We start from the raw sequence: 17316 nt of genomic DNA on the forward strand, positions 1-17316 counted from the left end.
ATTTTGACCCTTTGAATTAGATCATGAGTTCTTTCCACAGTACCCCAGAAGAGAAGGTTCTAATAGCTTCCTTGCAGAGACAAGATGTTTCAGGCTCATCTTGTACATTTCCTGCCCCAAAACTAGAAGCAGCCATTTTTCCCAGTAGCCCTGCTTCCTTTTACTAGAAAACAGTATTTAGAGACCACATGGGAGCACTACTGATCCCCACCGGTACCGGGATGATCATTGTATCTAAACTGTTTCTGGGGCCAGAGCTAGAAAAATGAGGTTTTTTTAAAAAGAAAATACATCATTCAAATTTAGGATTTTGGATTTTTATTTAATTTCTTTGATTTTTATGTTTGCATCTTTTTCCACATTCATACAAAAAAAAAAATCTTGGTTCTTAAACAATTTAAAATGTGAACACCTTTTTCCCTATAATTTTTCTTCTGGAAATAATTTAGTGTGATATCTATGACAGTGATCTTTATACTAGCAAAAACAAAAAGAACAAAAAACAAAAAGGACATAACCTAGATATATAATAATGGTGACTGAGAATATAAATAGTACATCCCTGTAATAAAATAATGTACAGTCAAAATGAATAAACATAAGAAAGAGCAAAAAACATACTATACATTCAGTAAAATGATACTGCTGCTTTTCAGGATATTATTAAGGAAAAATGGAAAAATACCAGCAAGATGAAAGACACTTTAAAAACCAAATGAAACAAAAAACCAAATAAAAAACCAAAGCTGAAAACACAATGGAATCCCCCAAGGAAAATATTAGCAAGCCAAGAAGCGGAAGTGGCTCAAGTGATAAGGCTTCCACCTACCATACGGGAAGACCCAGGTTTGATCCCTGGGGCTTCCTGGTGAAAAAGAAGAGAAAGTGTGCCTGCGCGGCAAGCCAGTGCCCATGTGGCGAGCCGAGTGCCCATGTGGGCGCCCGCATGGCGAGCTGAGTGCCCACAGGGTAAGCTGAGTGCCTACAAGGCGAGCTGAGTGCCCATGTGAGTGCCCGTGTGGTTAGCCAGTGCCTGCGTGGCAAGCCAGTGCCCATACAGTGAGCCAAGTGCACACACAAGTGCCAGTTTGGTGAGCCGAGTGCCTGCATGAGTGCCTACATAGTGAGCTGAGCACCCACATGAGTGCCCACGTGGTAAGCCAGTGCCTGCACAGTGAGCCAGTGCCCGTGTGGCAAGCTAAATGCCCGTGTAGCAAGCCGAGTGCCCACACAGTGAGCCAGTGCCTGTGCGAATGAGTCACACAGCAAGACGATGATGCAACAAAAGCGAGACCAAGGGGAGAGTCAAGGTGAAGCACGGCGGAGACGAGGAACTGAGGTGGCACAATTGACAGGGAACCTCTCTCCATATCAGAGGTCCCCAAGATTGAATCCTAGTGAATCCTAGAGGAGAAACATGAGAAGCGAAGACAAAAAGAGAAATAGATATAGAAGATCACACAGCAAATGGACACAGCAAAAACAGCAGGGTGGAGGAGAAGGAGGGGAAAGGAAAAAAATATATATTAGCAAGGCAAATTCAGACATAGATGAAAAGGACCAAGTGGGGTTTATTCCAAGAATACAAGGTTGGCTTAATTTGTAAATATCAATGTAATTCACCATATTAACAGAAAAGAAGGGGAAAAGTCAATAATGATCTCAACAGATTCAGAAAAAAATTTTGACAAACATCAATATTCACTAATAATAATCACCATCAATTCATAATACATGCTCATAGAAAACTAGAAATAAAGGGAACTTCCTTAATCTGATAAAGGATATCTTAAAAACAAAACAAAACAAAACCTACACCAAACATCATTCTTAATGGTGAAATACTGAAACCTCCTCCTCATGGAAGGCTAGTATCACCACTTTAATAATGTACTGGTGATCCTAGCCATAGACTTAGAGGGGAAAATAAAAAGAAATAAAAACTGTCATTATTTACAGATAATATGAATATTTACTGAGAAAATCCAAAAGAATACACACATAAATTATTAGAACTAATGGCACAATAGATTGCAAGGACAATATAAACTGTGTTTCTACATAAAATTTAGAAAATAAAAGTTATAAAATGAAAAATTTATATTACAACATTTTCAATACCAATAAAAACCTTTAAAGAATAAATGTATTGGTGGCGGACTTGGCCCAGTGGTTACGGCGTCCGTCTACCACATGGGAGGTCCGCGGTTCAAACCCAGGACCTCCTTGACCCGTGTGCAGCTGGTCCATGCGCAGTGCTGATGCACGCAAGGAGTGCTGTGCCACGCAGGGGTGTCCCCCACGTAGGGGAGCCCCACGCGCAAGGAGTGCACCCCATAAGGAGAGCCGCCCAGCGCAAAAGAAAGTGCAGCCTACCCAAGAATGGCCCCGCACACACGGAGAGCTGACACAACAAGATGATGCAACAAAAAGAAACACAGATTCCCGGTGTCGCTGATAAGGATAGAAGCAGTCACAGAAGAACACACAGCGAGTGGACACAGAAAGCAGACAACTGGGTGGGGGAGTGGGGAGGGAATAAATAAATAAAAAAAGAAAGATGTGTCAAAACTAAATACCTTTGCACCTCAAAGGACTTTGTCAAAAGGGTGAAAAGGAAGTCGATTCAAATGAAAAAAATATTTGGAAATCACATGTCTGATAAGGGTTCAATATCCATGATATATGAAGAGATGCTACAGATCAACAATAAAAATAGAGATGACCCAATTAAAAAATGGACAAAAGACCTGAATAGACATTTGTCCAAGGAAGAAATACAAATGGTGAAAAGACACATGAAAAAATGTTCAGCGTCAGTGGCAATTAGGGAAATGGAAATCAAAGCTACAGTGAGATATCATTTCACACCTATTAGAATGGCCACCATTAAAACAGCAGAAAACTACAACTGTTGGAGAGGATATGGAGAGATAGGAATGTTTATTGACTGTCGATGGGACTATAGAATGGTACAGCCACTGTGGAAGACTGATGGACAGTTCCTAAAGAAGTTGAATATGGAATTTGCCACATGACCCAGCAATACCACTACTGGGTTATACACCCAGAAGAACTGAGAGCAGTGACAAGAACAGACATCGACACACCAATGTTCATAATGGTGTTATTCACAACTGTCAAAAGATGGACATAACCCAAATATCCATCAACTGAAGAATGGATAAACAAACCGTAGTTTTAGCAGTTTGATGTAACTGATGAATTCCAGAAAGAAATATTGGATTATGCTTATAACCTGGGCATGACTGAGTTATGATTAGGGTTTTGAGTCCAAGGGGTGGGGACTCACAGATAAAAGGCATGGCGAAGAACAGAGCAGAGGGCTTTTAATGTTGGAGTTTTGATTCTGGGCTTTGATGCTGAAGACTTAAACTGGAGCCCTGGGAAGTCAGCACGCAGAGGAAAGAGGAACCTTGAAGCCGGAGTAAAGCAAGCCCCAGGAACGTAGGAACCCAGGAAGCCTGAACCCTCGCAGACGTTGGCAGCCATCTTGCTCCAAACAGACTTTGGTGAGGGAAATAACTTATGCTTTATGGCCTAGTATCTGTAAGCTCCTACCCAAATAAATACCCTTTATAAAAACCAACCAGTTTCTGGTATTTTGTATCACCACCCCTTTGGCTGACTAATAGAGTAGTATATATACACAATGGAATACTATGTAGCTGTTAGAAGAAATGAAGTCGTGAAGTACATGACAACATGGACGAACCTGGAGGACACGATGTTAAGTGAAGTAAGCCAGGCACAAAAGGACAAATACTGAATGATTGTACTGTTATGAACTTAATATATTGTGTAAACTCGTGGAGTAAATAACTAGACGATAGGTTACCAGAAAATAGGATGAGGTTAGAGAATGGAAAGCTGAGGGTTAACCAGCACAGAATTGGTAAAAAGCCTGTTAATCTTTGGAAATGCATAGAAAAGGTGAAAGCACATCATAATGTTTGTAACTAGCAGTGCTATTATATGAATAGGACAGCGATTAAAAGGGAAAGTCTAAGGTCATGTGTATTACTAGAAGGAAAGCTAAAAAATGTAACCTGGGACTGCATAGCATAGTGAAACCTCATGTGAAATATTAATATGGGTAATATTGCACATATAAGGCTGTTTTCTTTGAAACTGAATAAAATGTATTATGATACAAGATGGCAAAAAAAAAATTATGCTACATGAAAGAAACCAGACACAAAGTACTACATATTGTATGATTCCATTTATATAAAATGTAAATACAAATCAATGTACAAAGATGGAATTAGATTAGTGGTTATGTAGGGCTGGGCAAGGATAGAGGGATTGAGAAATGACTGCTAAGGGTTATGGAGTTTTTCTTTTTGGAGTAATGACATTGTTCTAAAATTTTTTGTGGTGACGAACGCACAAAACTGTGACTATACTAAAAGCCATTGATAATTGCAAAGGGCCAAGAAACTCACAAAGAACTAAGTGAGGGAGGAATTACTGCCATGGACATCGAGGCTTATCACAAAGTTACAGCAATTAGGACAGTATGGTATTGGCACAAGGATAGTCAAAAGGTCACCAGGAGAATAAAGTGTGCCAGAAACATATCCACACATATGTGGTCAAATGGATTTAAGACAAAAGTAGCAAAGCAGAGAAGCGGATTTGGCTCAATTGATAGAGCATCCGCCTACCATATGGAGAGTCCAGGGTTCAAACCCAGGGCCTCCTGACCCGTATGGTGAGCTGGCCCATGTGCAGTGCTGATGCATGCAAGGAGTGCCCTGCCTTGTAGGGGTGTCCCCTGCATAGGGGAACCCCACGCACAAGGAATGCACCCTTGTAAGGAGAGCTGCCCTGCACAAAAAAAGCTCAGCCTGCCCAGGAATGGCGCTGCACACACAGAAAGCTTACACAGCAAGATGACACAACCAAAAGAAACACAGATTCCTGGTGCCGCTGACAAGAATGCAAGAGGACACAGAAGAACACACAGCAAGTGGACACAGAGAACAGACAATGGGGGAGGGGGGTACAGGGAAGGGGAGAGAAATAAAAAATAAATCTTAAAAAAAAAAGTATCAGAGCAGTAGTGAAAGGAAGATCTAGTTATAAATGATGTTACACCACCTGGATTTTCCTATGGAAATAAATGAGACTTGATCTGTCTCACCACTTGCATATTTGAAGATCTAAACGTGAAAGGTTTCTAGAAAAGAAGATAGCAAAATAAGGTCAAACTTCAACTAGGCAAAGATTATTTAAATAGTGCACACAAAAAAATTACCCATAAAGGAAAAGATGGAGAAACTGGACTACATTAAAATGAAGACCTTCTGTTCATCAAAATACATCATTAAGAAAGTGTAAAGAGCATAGGAGATATTTGCAAGGAACTTGTATCCAGAATATATAAAGAAATTACACACAGATCTGTAAGAAAAGGAGAAAACCTCATAGAAAAAGGACAAAAGAATTTAAACAGCATTTCACAAAAGCATGTATCTAAATGGCCAATGAACACATGAAATGGTACTCAACATTGTATTAATACATAGTTAGTAGAACGGCCAAAATCAACAAGACCAATGAGACCAAGTGTAGCAAGGAGGTAGTCCAACTCTCATACACTGCTGGTAGAAATGTAAGTGGCTATTAATCACTGTGACAGTTTGAAGTGTATGGACCCCAGAAAATCATGTTCCTCAAGCTAATCCATTTCTGTGGTGTAAGCCTATTGTAAGTAGAGCCTTTTGATTAGGTGACTTCAGTTACAGTGTGACCCAGGGTGGGTCTTAATCCTCTTACTGGAGTCCTTCGGAAGAGAATGAAATTCAGACAGAGAGAGACAGAAAGTCATGGAAGCCAGAAGCTGAAAGCAGCAAGACAGGAAGAGAAGAGAGAGCCCCGCAGAAGCCGCCATGTGCTTTGCCAGGTGACAAAGGAGTCCAGGATTACCAGCAGCCAGTCTTCGGGAGAAAGCATTGCCTGATGATGCCTTGATCTGGACATTTTTCTCAGCCTCAGAACTATCACCTTCTAAGCCAATAAATCTCCATTGTAAAAGCCAAACCCGTTTCTGGTATATTACTTTTGGCAGCCAAGGAGACTAAAACCACCACTTCAGAAAATGGCTCGGTTTTATCTATTAAACGTCGAACCTATGTCTACCTTATAAACTAGCCATTTCACTGTTAAGTATGCACCCAACGGGAATGCATGCACATGGGCACTGTAAGACATACACAAAAGTATCGATAGCAGCAATTATTCTTAATAGCCAAAACTGCAAGCAACCTGATGGTCCATCAATAGTGGAACAGTTAATTATATTGCAGTATATTCATAACATTGAACATTTCATAGCAATGAAAATAGAAGGAAAAAACCCTACAGTTACGCTCAACAACATGAATGAATCTCTTAAGCATAATGTAGAACAAAAGAAGCTAGACAAAATGGAAACCACCTCTATAATTGCATTTATTTAAAGTTCAAAGATATAGGAAACTAATCTAAGGTGTCAGCAGGCAGGAGAGTATTGTTTCCTTTGAGGAGAAGGGAAGGGGATATGGCTGGGGCAGGGGAGTATAAGGGCACCTTCCAGAACTGATAATGATACACTGTTTAACTGCGGTGTTGATTATAGGGAATGTTCACTTCATAGCATATCACTGATCTATCTGCTTAAGATCTTTGCACTTTTCTATATATGTGCAATAATGCAATTAAAAAGTAAAAAGAAAGAAAGACAGACAGTGAGGTGGCCTGACAGACAGGCCAAAGGAAACCTCACAAGTAAAATGGCAATGAGTATGCATAACAATGATGGAATGATGGTAGAGAAAATGTGAGAAACGGGAGGAAAAGAAGAGTCACATATGCACTGCTCATGTTCCGGAAAAAATGAGCAAATAAAATGGAACGAAGATTTCCAAAGATCTGATAGACAAAAATTTCATGAAATAATGCCTTAACCTACACGTTAAAAGAATACACCCTGTCCCAGGGAATTCTGACTCATATGCAGGTGAAGTCATTGGACTTCAAAGAAAAACTTGAAGGTTAAAGAATCACACAGGCATTATGACAGAGAGGGAATGAAGAAAACATCAAACTAAGTCTCAAGAGTTCTCCAACCCTAACTGAATGTCAGTCAAGAATACAGCAAAATTATAAATACTTGTGGTTACTTACAAACATAAATATGTTAGTTATAGTAATAATGTAACTAGGACAAAACAGTGCTGAGGAAGTGAGAAGAATTCCACGTCATCACCTCATCTCCACGGGAGTCCATAGACAGGACAGGATTAAAGCTGAAGCACGGTTTAGGAAACAGTAACTCCAATCTCTTTTAGTTAGACTGCAATTTCTTTTTATTCTGCTAATTTCAAGCAAATTTAAGTGAAAAGTATTGAAGTTAATAACAGCATTTAGAGCAGGATGTTATTTCTCCCCTGTTTCATCTTTATCTATATATGTATGTCTGGAAAATACTACCAAATTTTAATGTGATGAGAGATGTTTCTTGGTGGGAATTGGGAGGGATTTTAGGATATTTAAAAATGGAACCAAAAGGGGAAAGAAAAGAAAAGAAAAAAAAAACAAAACAAAACTGAGAAACAGAAAAAATTGTAGCAAGTACTCAAATGTTTTCAAATTAAAAAAATAAATAGGGAAGTAAATGTGGCTCAGGCAGTTGGGTGCCCACCTACCACATGGGAGGTCCCACGTTCAGTTTCCCATATCTCCTAGAGAAGACAAGGAAGACAGTACACTGGCCCAATGGGCTGGTATGGCAAGGTGACACAACAAGATGACACAAGAAGAAGACACAACAAGGAAGCACAATGAAAGACACAATAAAGCAGGAAGCAGAGGTGGCTCAAGTGGTTGAGCGCCTGTCTCCCATGTAGGGACTCCCAGGTTAGGTTCCCCGTGCCTCCTAAAGGGACGATAAGCAGATACCGAGAGCATACAATGAATGGACACAGAGAGCAGCCAGTGAGCTGCTCTGGGGGTGGGGAGGGGAATAAATAAATAAAATAAATCTTCAAAAAATAAATCAACAAATAAATAAAAGGCACTTTTAAAACTCAGGAATACTCTTTGGGACATGAACCAATATTCTGTTTATACGCTTATTTTTAAATTGCCCTGACAAAGTATTTTTTATTACCAGGCTATTCCAAAGAATACTGACTAAAGTATGTAAGGGTTACATTATGTTATATGTTGTTTTTATTAAAGGAGCAGGAGAAGATTCTTAATACATAAACAGATATCCAGAGAATGTAGAGTACAGAGGGTTATGGGAAACAATGCAGGGACTGTAAATTCAGAATTATCCCCAAACAACAAAAAAACAGTAATTCCTTACCTGCTGAGCAGTAGCATCCTGTTGGACATAAGCTACCTGGCCTGGATCTGTAAACAGAGTCTGGGGGCAGGCAAAGAGAGTGAGAAGAAAGAAAGAAAAAAAAAACTTATCAAAAGATCTTCAGACAGTTTACTTACACAGGGAAAATTATTCTACTGCTAAGCACCATTCTTGGGAGAGTTAACTTCCAGTATAGCTAGCAATAATCCTTCATTAGTAAAGGAGAAAAAGATGGTAATCTAACATTTAACTAAAGCCTCTCATTCAAATGGCTCCAAAGAGATTTTATAAGCAAATGTCTAACATACTTCATGATTTTTACTCACAAGCTAAGTCTCTCCTGAGGTTGAATGTTACAGCTAATTTTAAAAAGCAAGACATGAAAATGAAAAAGACGCGCTGTGAACAAGGATACATATACTCACACATAACACCACATATCGCAGAAGTAGATTTGTGAATGAATGAAAACAGATGGAGATATACAGACATACTAGAATATTATAGATGGACTAAGATTACAGCTCCTTCAAATATAAAGACACAATTATTATTGGAAGAAAATCAAAAGGGAAATAAATTCAACTGAATGTTACAGAGGTTCTCCTCTTGGATAGAGCCGTTAAGGTCAAAATAAATAAAAAGAATCATTTTAAATATACAATAATTTGGGTCAGGATGCAGCAAAGCTAATTAGAGAAGGAAATTTTTCAAACTCTTTTAGTCTGGGACTTATGATTAATTTCTCCAATCCAGAAGTAATATTCTTTCCTCTAAAGCTTTTAAAGATCTTTAACTTGCCAAGTCTTCAGCAAATCTAGGGGAATAAGGATTGTGGTTCAGTTTTAATTCTAGAAGAACATAAAAGAGAATTTCAGCAAATGACAGAGTTCTTAGATTTGGGACCAAAAAAACATCATAATTCAGACATTTAGTAGCATAGTAATAAACTAAAAGCTAGGCACAGGACATTCTTTACATGAGCTCTCTTAGCTTATTTTCAGATAGTTAGGGACTAAAAATAAGCAGAGGCTTTCCAAAGTGCTGTTCTGACTATTTGGCTGGTTTGTCTTTATACGGATTTGGAAGGCCTTCATGAGGTGGCCCCATTTCTCCCTGGAGTGATCTGAGCCTCTTGATTCAACATTGCCTGAGGGTAAATTGCTATGACTGGGATCCTACTAAAAACTGTTTCAAAGGACTTTGTACCTTTGTAAAGTACTAACAACAGAAACTGATATTTACATACTGCAATTATTTGTGTAATGCATTTGGAAACTAGTGCTCCAATTCACTGGCAAAAAAATGAAAATAGCTATAATTGTACAGCTTTTACCAGCAATCACCTTTGTCTCTGTTACAGTTCTCCAAATCAGTGAGTTAGTAATAAACAGCAGTTAATAAGCTACTACATAGGAAGTGGACTTGGCCAGTGGTTAGGGCGTCTGCCTAACACATGGGAGGTCTGCAGTTCAAACCCCGGGCCTCCTTGACCCGTGTGGAGCTGGCCCACGTGCAGTGCTGATGCACGCAAGGAGTGCCGTGCCACACAGGGGTGTCCCCCGCGTACGGGAGCCCCATGCACAAGGAGTGCGCCCCGTAAGGAGAGCCACCCAGCGCAAAAAAAAGTGCAGCCTGCCCAGGAATGGCACCACACACACAGAGAGCTGACAAAACAAGATGACGCAACAAAAAGAAACACAGATTCCCGGTGCCGCTGATAAGGCTAGAAGCAGTCACAGAAGAACACACAGCGAATGGGCACAGAGAGCAGACAACTGGGGTGGGGGGGAGATAAATAAAAAATAAATCTTAAAAAAAAAAAAAGCTACTACAACTCTGCTTACACATGTAACTGAAATAATCTGTACTCTTCCCCAGATCCATCTTGATTACGTTATATAGAACTGCACGCCGTTTTTGGCCTGGTTCTTGATGCTTAGGAAAAGTAACATTTTCGTAGCCTAACCCAAGGTCACTGCACAGAAGAGCTGACAAGGAGCGGGTGCTCTAACTCCTTGTTGCATTTCATTTAAATAAAGAAGCCCTCTCTTCCTTTGGCAAGCTGGCTGTAAGCACACTGGGAGCATGTATCTTATCTAAACCATTCCCGCATCCCGGCCCCCAGCAGAGAGACTGACGGAGAGTCAACAGAGGTAAAGGGTGAATTCACTCATGAACCAGGAAACGACAAGCGAGCGCTGCGCGACGTGCCTGGGCTGCTTCCACGGGATGGATGTACACCAGCGTGTGCTCGGGCCCCTCCACGGACGTGTAGGAGGCGCCATCTGCCGTGTAGACCACCTGCTGTGGGGGGCGGCCCTGGTCATCGGTGTAGACGATCTGCGCCACGGTTCCAGTGTCCTGAACAAAGTGCACCTGGGGCAGAGAGCAGGTGAGTGAGCAGCTTCTACTCCTGTGGGAGAGAATCAGTGGGGGTAGCCCACTCACGGGACACGCTTTTGATCCTAAAATTTCCCCGGTGGAATCTGATAAATCTGCAAGTGGGCTGAGTCAGTGGCCGGAGACAGGAGCCAAGAGCCCTGTCACAGACTGACTGCTTAAACGTCAGGCAACTGACTTAAATTCCCCTTTGCCTCAAATTTCCAGTGTAGCTACCACTCTCGGGGGTCAGGAAGGTGAGATTAACTGCTCCTGGAAGAGTGATTGAAGATTCCTGGCTGGCCACATAAAATACCAATGATTCTGTAATGTAAAAAAATGTCTGGACTCAAAATCAATTGCTCTCCACCCATCTTAAAAATTATATTTTCTAACTAATAGTGCCTCTCAGCAAACACACTAAAATAAGGGCATTTTCTTTTTTACAAGTTCTTTCATACATAAAGGGCATACTGGAAGCATATCAGTAAAGGTTGGCTGAACATACTACAACTCTTCCCTGCCAGATATGTACAGACACAGAAAATTTTAATAAGGTACTTTTAAGAGTTTTCAGGCAACTGTTGCAGTTGTTGCCAGGGTAAAGGATTTCTCATCTCCCAAGAACTAAGAGCTAAAGGAGAACCTGAGCTTGGTGAAATACTGTCTGAATAGTCAGCCTCGGAGGTTCGAGTTCTTGGCGCTGGAGCTTGGCTCACAGCCTGAAGCCTTATATTGAAGGTGTGGGAGCAGATGGCCAAAGCACACATTTGGGAGAGAAATAATTCATGTGTTGATATTGAAGTCAGGCAGTCTTCGGGTGGAATCCTTACTCTGACCCTGTCTTGGCTTTGGACCTAGCTTTTTATATTTCTGTGTTCTCCGGTGGGGAATGATAGATCCAAAAGATGACATAAGCTAATTTAATCTCCAGAAAGAAACCTGCAGACAAAATGCAATGGACCACCACAGAAACATGACAAACTTCCACATCTATATCCAGTGATGACACCAGCTTCTATGTAAATTTGATTTGTCCACCAAGATATAGTCTGTATATTGCAAGAACTAGGCTTTTGACATATTTGTGTAGTTTTCATTACTACAAGATAATTTTAGGATTTTACATCTAGATTTTTTTCATTAGCCTAAAAACCTTGGACTAGTTTTAGTGCTTAAGAAAAGAAAAAACATTTCCTCCAAAGAAGAGATATCCAAGCTTTCCCACTTGGTTCTTATCAGTTGGTGATCTACAAAATCAGAATTACTGGCCAGAAGTAGGTGCAATGGGCAAGAAGAGATGCAATGAAGTGTTCTGAGCTCTGCAGTCTACTGTCTGGATACCCACAAAGGCAGAACCCAGTCACGTTCAGTGTCAAGCAGGTTTTCTTTTGCTTTGCTTTTTAACTACATTTGCTTTAAAACTACATGTTTGTTTATAAACAAAATACACCAAAATAACATAGCTGCATGAAAGTAGCCTTCAAAATAGTCTCCCTGGGAAACAAAGCAGCATTTTCTCTTAATCTGCTGAAAACATCTCTGGAACTCCTTTTCTAAAATTACTTTATTATAATACCATTTTTGCTTAAAAACTAAACTTTATACTTTGGTCACATATAAAACATGGCTCCATATGACTACTAACTCTTTCCAAAAAAAAAAAAAGTCCACATCCAAAATGTAGAGCTTTGCCTCTGTTATGAACAGTCAAAAGAACCTGCAGCTGGTCCTGATGGCAAGTGGAAAGGCAGAGCAAAAAAATGAAGGCAGCATTCGAATGTGTGACTAACCTCCAAAGCTGTTGACTCATAATGGGACAACTTTCACTTAGAGGCTTACATTCCAGATTTAAAAAGAAAAGAAAAAGCCACCCACTTTATAAACACAACTTGTACTTCATTGCACACAAAGAAGAAAATCCTATATTGGATAACATTAAAAAAACCTAAGTTTGGTGTTTTCAGCACCGAAAATATAAAATAAAACAGGGTAAGAAACAGGGTATGACAACAAGTTGGGGAAAAGGCACGTAGGTGGCAGGTTAGCTCTTCTTCTAAATCACACAGCGAGCCATACCGATGGAGTTGCAAAGTGCAGGAACAGCCCCTATTCCGTACAGGTCAGCTTCCTCCCACCCCTTCGTTACCACTTCATTGCTGTTGTTTTTTCCACTGTCAGCAAACCGTACCAAACTAAAAACTGCCGTCAGTACAAAGCTGGAAAGATCGCTCTTCACCTGTGCAGTGCTCTGCTCGTGTTCCGCAGGGGTCGACCACACGTGTGCGCTTTCGGCTTTGGAATCCATCGCTTCCCTACCGGAGGGCTCCAAGCCAGGAGCACCTACAGCTGAAAAGATTGGGGGGCGGTCATCTGTCCACCACGTATGTGTTCATGAAAGACAAGAGGGTCTCTCTGCAACGTGCCTGAAGAAAAAAGAAAGGAAAGGGACCGAGATGAATACATTTTAATAAATTAACACTTCAACCACAAAGAGAAGAATTAAACTTCATTAAAAAATAAGACGCCTGGACAAAAAAGTAAAAATGGAGAAATTATTTCTAGAACTAATATAACGTATTGCACACCCGCAGAGTTCTAGGTACTCATTGGTTGAGTAGGTGTGATGGTTAAGTTATTATGCCAACTTGGCCAGGTTACGGCGCCCACTTGTTCGGTCAAGCAAGCACTGGTCTGATCGTTACTGTGCGGACATGTGGTGGACTTGAATCATCAGTAAGTTGATCACACTGATGGATGATTACATCTATAATCAACAAAAGAGACACTTCAGCAATGAGAGACGGCTCATCCAAGCAGCTGAGGACCTTAAAGGGAGAATTAATGATTTCAGCAGCTCCTGTCAGTTCTGTTTTCTCAGGAGAACCTTGCCTAACATAGTAGGGATAGACAGACAGATAGATAGATAGATGGATGGATAGATAGATAGATAGACAGATAGACAGATAGACAGACAGACAGACAGACAGACAGACAGACAGACAGACAGACAGATAGATAGATAGATAGATAGATAGATAGATAGATGATAGACTTTATCCTCATCAAAAATACTTGAGGTAGTTACTTCAGTTCTGCTGATAAGGAGAATGTGGTTCACAGATGCTAAATGCAAGTAAGCGATGGGTTCAAACCCAAGAGTGATCGCTTCGTAGTCCAAGCTTGCTCCTCTCCTGTTCACTGTTTTTGTATACATCGACTTCCTACACCACCTCTACCAAAATGCCCAGCAGTCTAAGACAAGGCCTGGGGGAGGGTCTATACTCTCTGGGCCACAGTTTGGTGAATACAAATACAGACCTTATTTTCCCATTTGGTCAATAGAGGGGTGACCAAATCAAAAGCCTCAAGAAAAATTAAGATGCATGAAATCTGCATTTTGAACCTTATTCCTCCCTTCCAAATCAGGCTTCTGGAAGTAAGCAATTTACTCTTTGGAGGATGATAACAGGTGGATGTTTTAAAACTCATCTGAGACTTGCCATACCTGATAGCCGCCTTCCCCCCGCCAGCCTCCCATTAAACCAGCAAACACGTACACAAAAAGGCTAAAATGGGTCAGAACACCATTAAAGAAAAGAAAAGCTACTGGCTGAGATCCAGCCAGAGTTTTCTCCTATAAATGGAAATAAGAAGCACATTCCTAGATCCCACGTACTCCAGTCTCAGAACTAGAACAAGGTCCAAGGAAGAAGGAAAGAAAAGAGCCTTGAATGCCCAGATGTCTGTGCCTAGTTCTGCTGGGACACAAGGACTGCCACGTGCCAGCTGGCAGGAGCCATCTCCTGAGCACTTTAGAGGCCGTTCCTGCTGCATGACCCTTGTCACCTGCCCCCCAACACACACACACCCCACAGATCCCCACGCCTCTTACTCCATTCAGAGAGTACTGGAAACAATGCAAATGTCCACCAACAGTTCACCTGGTGAACTCGATGCAGCATGAGGGAAATTTCTGGAGAAATGGAAATGTGCTATGTCTTGTATCTGCACTGCAGTGGTGGTTACATGGGAAATGCATGTGTCAAAAGTCACCGACATATTCAATTAAAACAAGTGAATTTTTTTTTAGTGGACCTTACCGAGCATGGGGCTGTGTAACACAGTGAATCCTATGGTGGAAGATGGGCTGTGGATAACAGAACAAAGCGGAGAAGGTTCGCTCATGAGCTGTAACAAATATGTAATACTAATACAGGGTGTTACATGATGATCGGGTAGGTTGGGGGGAAAATACACCAAATATAAGAAATGGGCTATAGTTAGGAGTAACATTCTGATGATGCTCTTTCATGGTTTATAACAAACATTACAAACGTTCACAACAACGCAAGGTGATGTATGGGAGCCCTGAGCGAGGGTATGCATGTTTGTTTTGTAAGTTCCCAACTCCTGCTATACACTTATGTTTAAGTATGTTCATGTAGGAGTGATATACTTCAATAAAATTTTTTAATGAAGAAAACAAACACACAAATTTTATCTTTATAAATTATACCCTAACAAATTTGATTTTTGAAAAAAAAAATTATACATTCCTTATATAGCAGTTCTACTTAAAGATATATAAAAAGATATTCAGGGTGAATTGATTGTATGGTATGTGAAATAAACCTGCTACAGTTTTTATTTTTTTTATTTTTACTTCTTTCTCTCCCCTTCCTGCCCTCTCCCCCACCCCACCCCCGCTCCCCCGCCCCAGTTGTCTGTTCTCTGTGTCCATTTGCTGTGTGTTCTTCTTTTTGTCCACTTCTGTTGTTGTCAGTGGCACGGGAATCTGTGTTTCTTTTTTTGTTGCATCATCTTGCTGCGTTACCTCTCTGTGTGTGCGGCGCCACTCCTGGGCAGGCTGCGCTTTTTTCACGCAGGGTGGCTCTCCTTGCAGGGCACACTCCTTGCGCATGGGGCTCCCCCACGCAGGCATGCCCATGCATGGCACGGCACTTCTTGAGCGCAGCAGCACTGTGCATGGCCCAGCTCACCACATGGGCCTGGAGGCCCTGGGTATAGAACCCTAGAGCCTCCATATGGTAGGCAGATGCTCTATCAGTTGAGCCATGTCAACTTCCCAATGCTTTTTTAATGTAGGGGACATTTAATTTGCAGAATGTCCCTCACTTTGAATTTGTCTGATATTTCTTCATGTTCGATTCAGGAAATGATTTTTTAGCAGGAATATTACAAGAGATGAGGTGCCCTTCCTGCAATAGGAATCTGAACCGTCGTTTCACCTTGGTTCAGTTTGCACAAAAGCCCAAGTGTCTGCGGTGCCAGGGCCGGGAGCGTGCTCCGTGAAGAGCACACAGCCCACAGAGCCTTCCTGTGTGTGTTTTCATTCCCAGGCGGTGATCTTTATTTCTTTTATTTCACATACATCTTTTTTTAAATTTAGGTGGCTCGAATTCAAAAGGCACAAAAAGGGTACACAGTGGACAGCCTCTCTCCCTGCATTCCCCAAGCCACTCTTCAGAAGCAACCAGCATTATCAACTTCTTGTCTATTCTTCCAAAGATATTTTATGCATAAACAAGCAAATAGTACAACTTCTCTAATAAAGAAATATATATAAATAAATAAAATAAAAACGTATACACTCTCTCCCCTCCAGCCAGAAATAGCATACTCTTGATGCTAAACAAGGTAGCATCTCTGCTATACCTGCCTTTTTCCACTGAAGAGCACGGCTTTTACGTTGTTCCATATCCATATATAGATTCCTCATTCTTAAATTTCATAATTTTGTTGTATGAATATATCATAACTTAATCTCCTGTTGATAAACATTTAGGCTATTTCTAATCTTCTGCTATGACAAGCAATGCAGTGATGAAAACCTTTGGACGTACATGATTTTACACACATTGAGCTCTTTCAAGTTCGCTGAGTCAGTCAGGCTGGTCGCATGAACGCTGTGGCCTGTCAGTGCCTGAGCCCCAACACATGCTTGTCAGCCCTGCTCCTGCTCAGGAGGGTCCCAGTATGGGGGCGTGGTAGCTGCCCTGATAAAGGCAGAAGCTGCAGGGGGAGGAAGAGGCACAGTGGCTAAGAACCTGGGCTCTGGGCTCTGGACCTGGGCTTGGGAGCAGCTCTGAAACTTAACCGACCCTGGGCAAATCACAGAAGTTCTCTAAGTGTCTCTTCTCTAAAACAGGGAGCACAAGGTTGTTGAGAGATTGATATGAGATCACACACATAAAGTGCTGAGCACAATGCCTGCCACAGAATAAACACTCACAAGTGAATGTGAAGGAAAGATATTCATCCATGTTGCATTTTTCTGTCCACTGTCTGCCTCAGTTCCTCTGTTCCTGAGAGTAACTCGCTCTCACATGTGGCAGGTGCTGAGTATTTTCTGGCAAGTGGTTTACAATATCACAAAACACATGGGAACATAGGAGAGAACACCCAATTCAAACTGGAATGCTCACTTTCATCTGCCTGGAGAAGGGGAAACTTGAAGGATGAGTTGGAACGAGGAAGTAGAAGTGGGAACAGAGAGGGCACTGACTCTAGACTGAAATATCTTTTTTCTA

General features: G+C 41.2%; 1 protein-coding gene across 1 annotated transcript in view; it reads right to left on the minus strand.

Annotated features, from left to right (window-relative positions):
- PRDM10 (PR/SET domain 10) overlaps positions 1-17316 on the minus strand; it is a 126858-nt gene that overhangs the window by 55186 nt on the left and 54356 nt on the right. The window contains 3 exon segments of the mRNA XM_058289420.1: positions 8381-8440; positions 10595-10759; positions 13002-13188. Of these exon segments, the coding sequence (XP_058145403.1) occupies positions 8381-8440; positions 10595-10759; positions 13002-13070 (294 nt within the window). The 5' untranslated portion in view covers positions 13071-13188.

The sequence above is a fragment of the Dasypus novemcinctus genome, chromosome 27, assembly GCF_030445035.2.
Source record: "Dasypus novemcinctus isolate mDasNov1 chromosome 27, mDasNov1.1.hap2, whole genome shotgun sequence".
In the NCBI taxonomy this organism is placed as follows: Eukaryota; Metazoa; Chordata; class Mammalia; order Cingulata; family Dasypodidae; genus Dasypus; species Dasypus novemcinctus.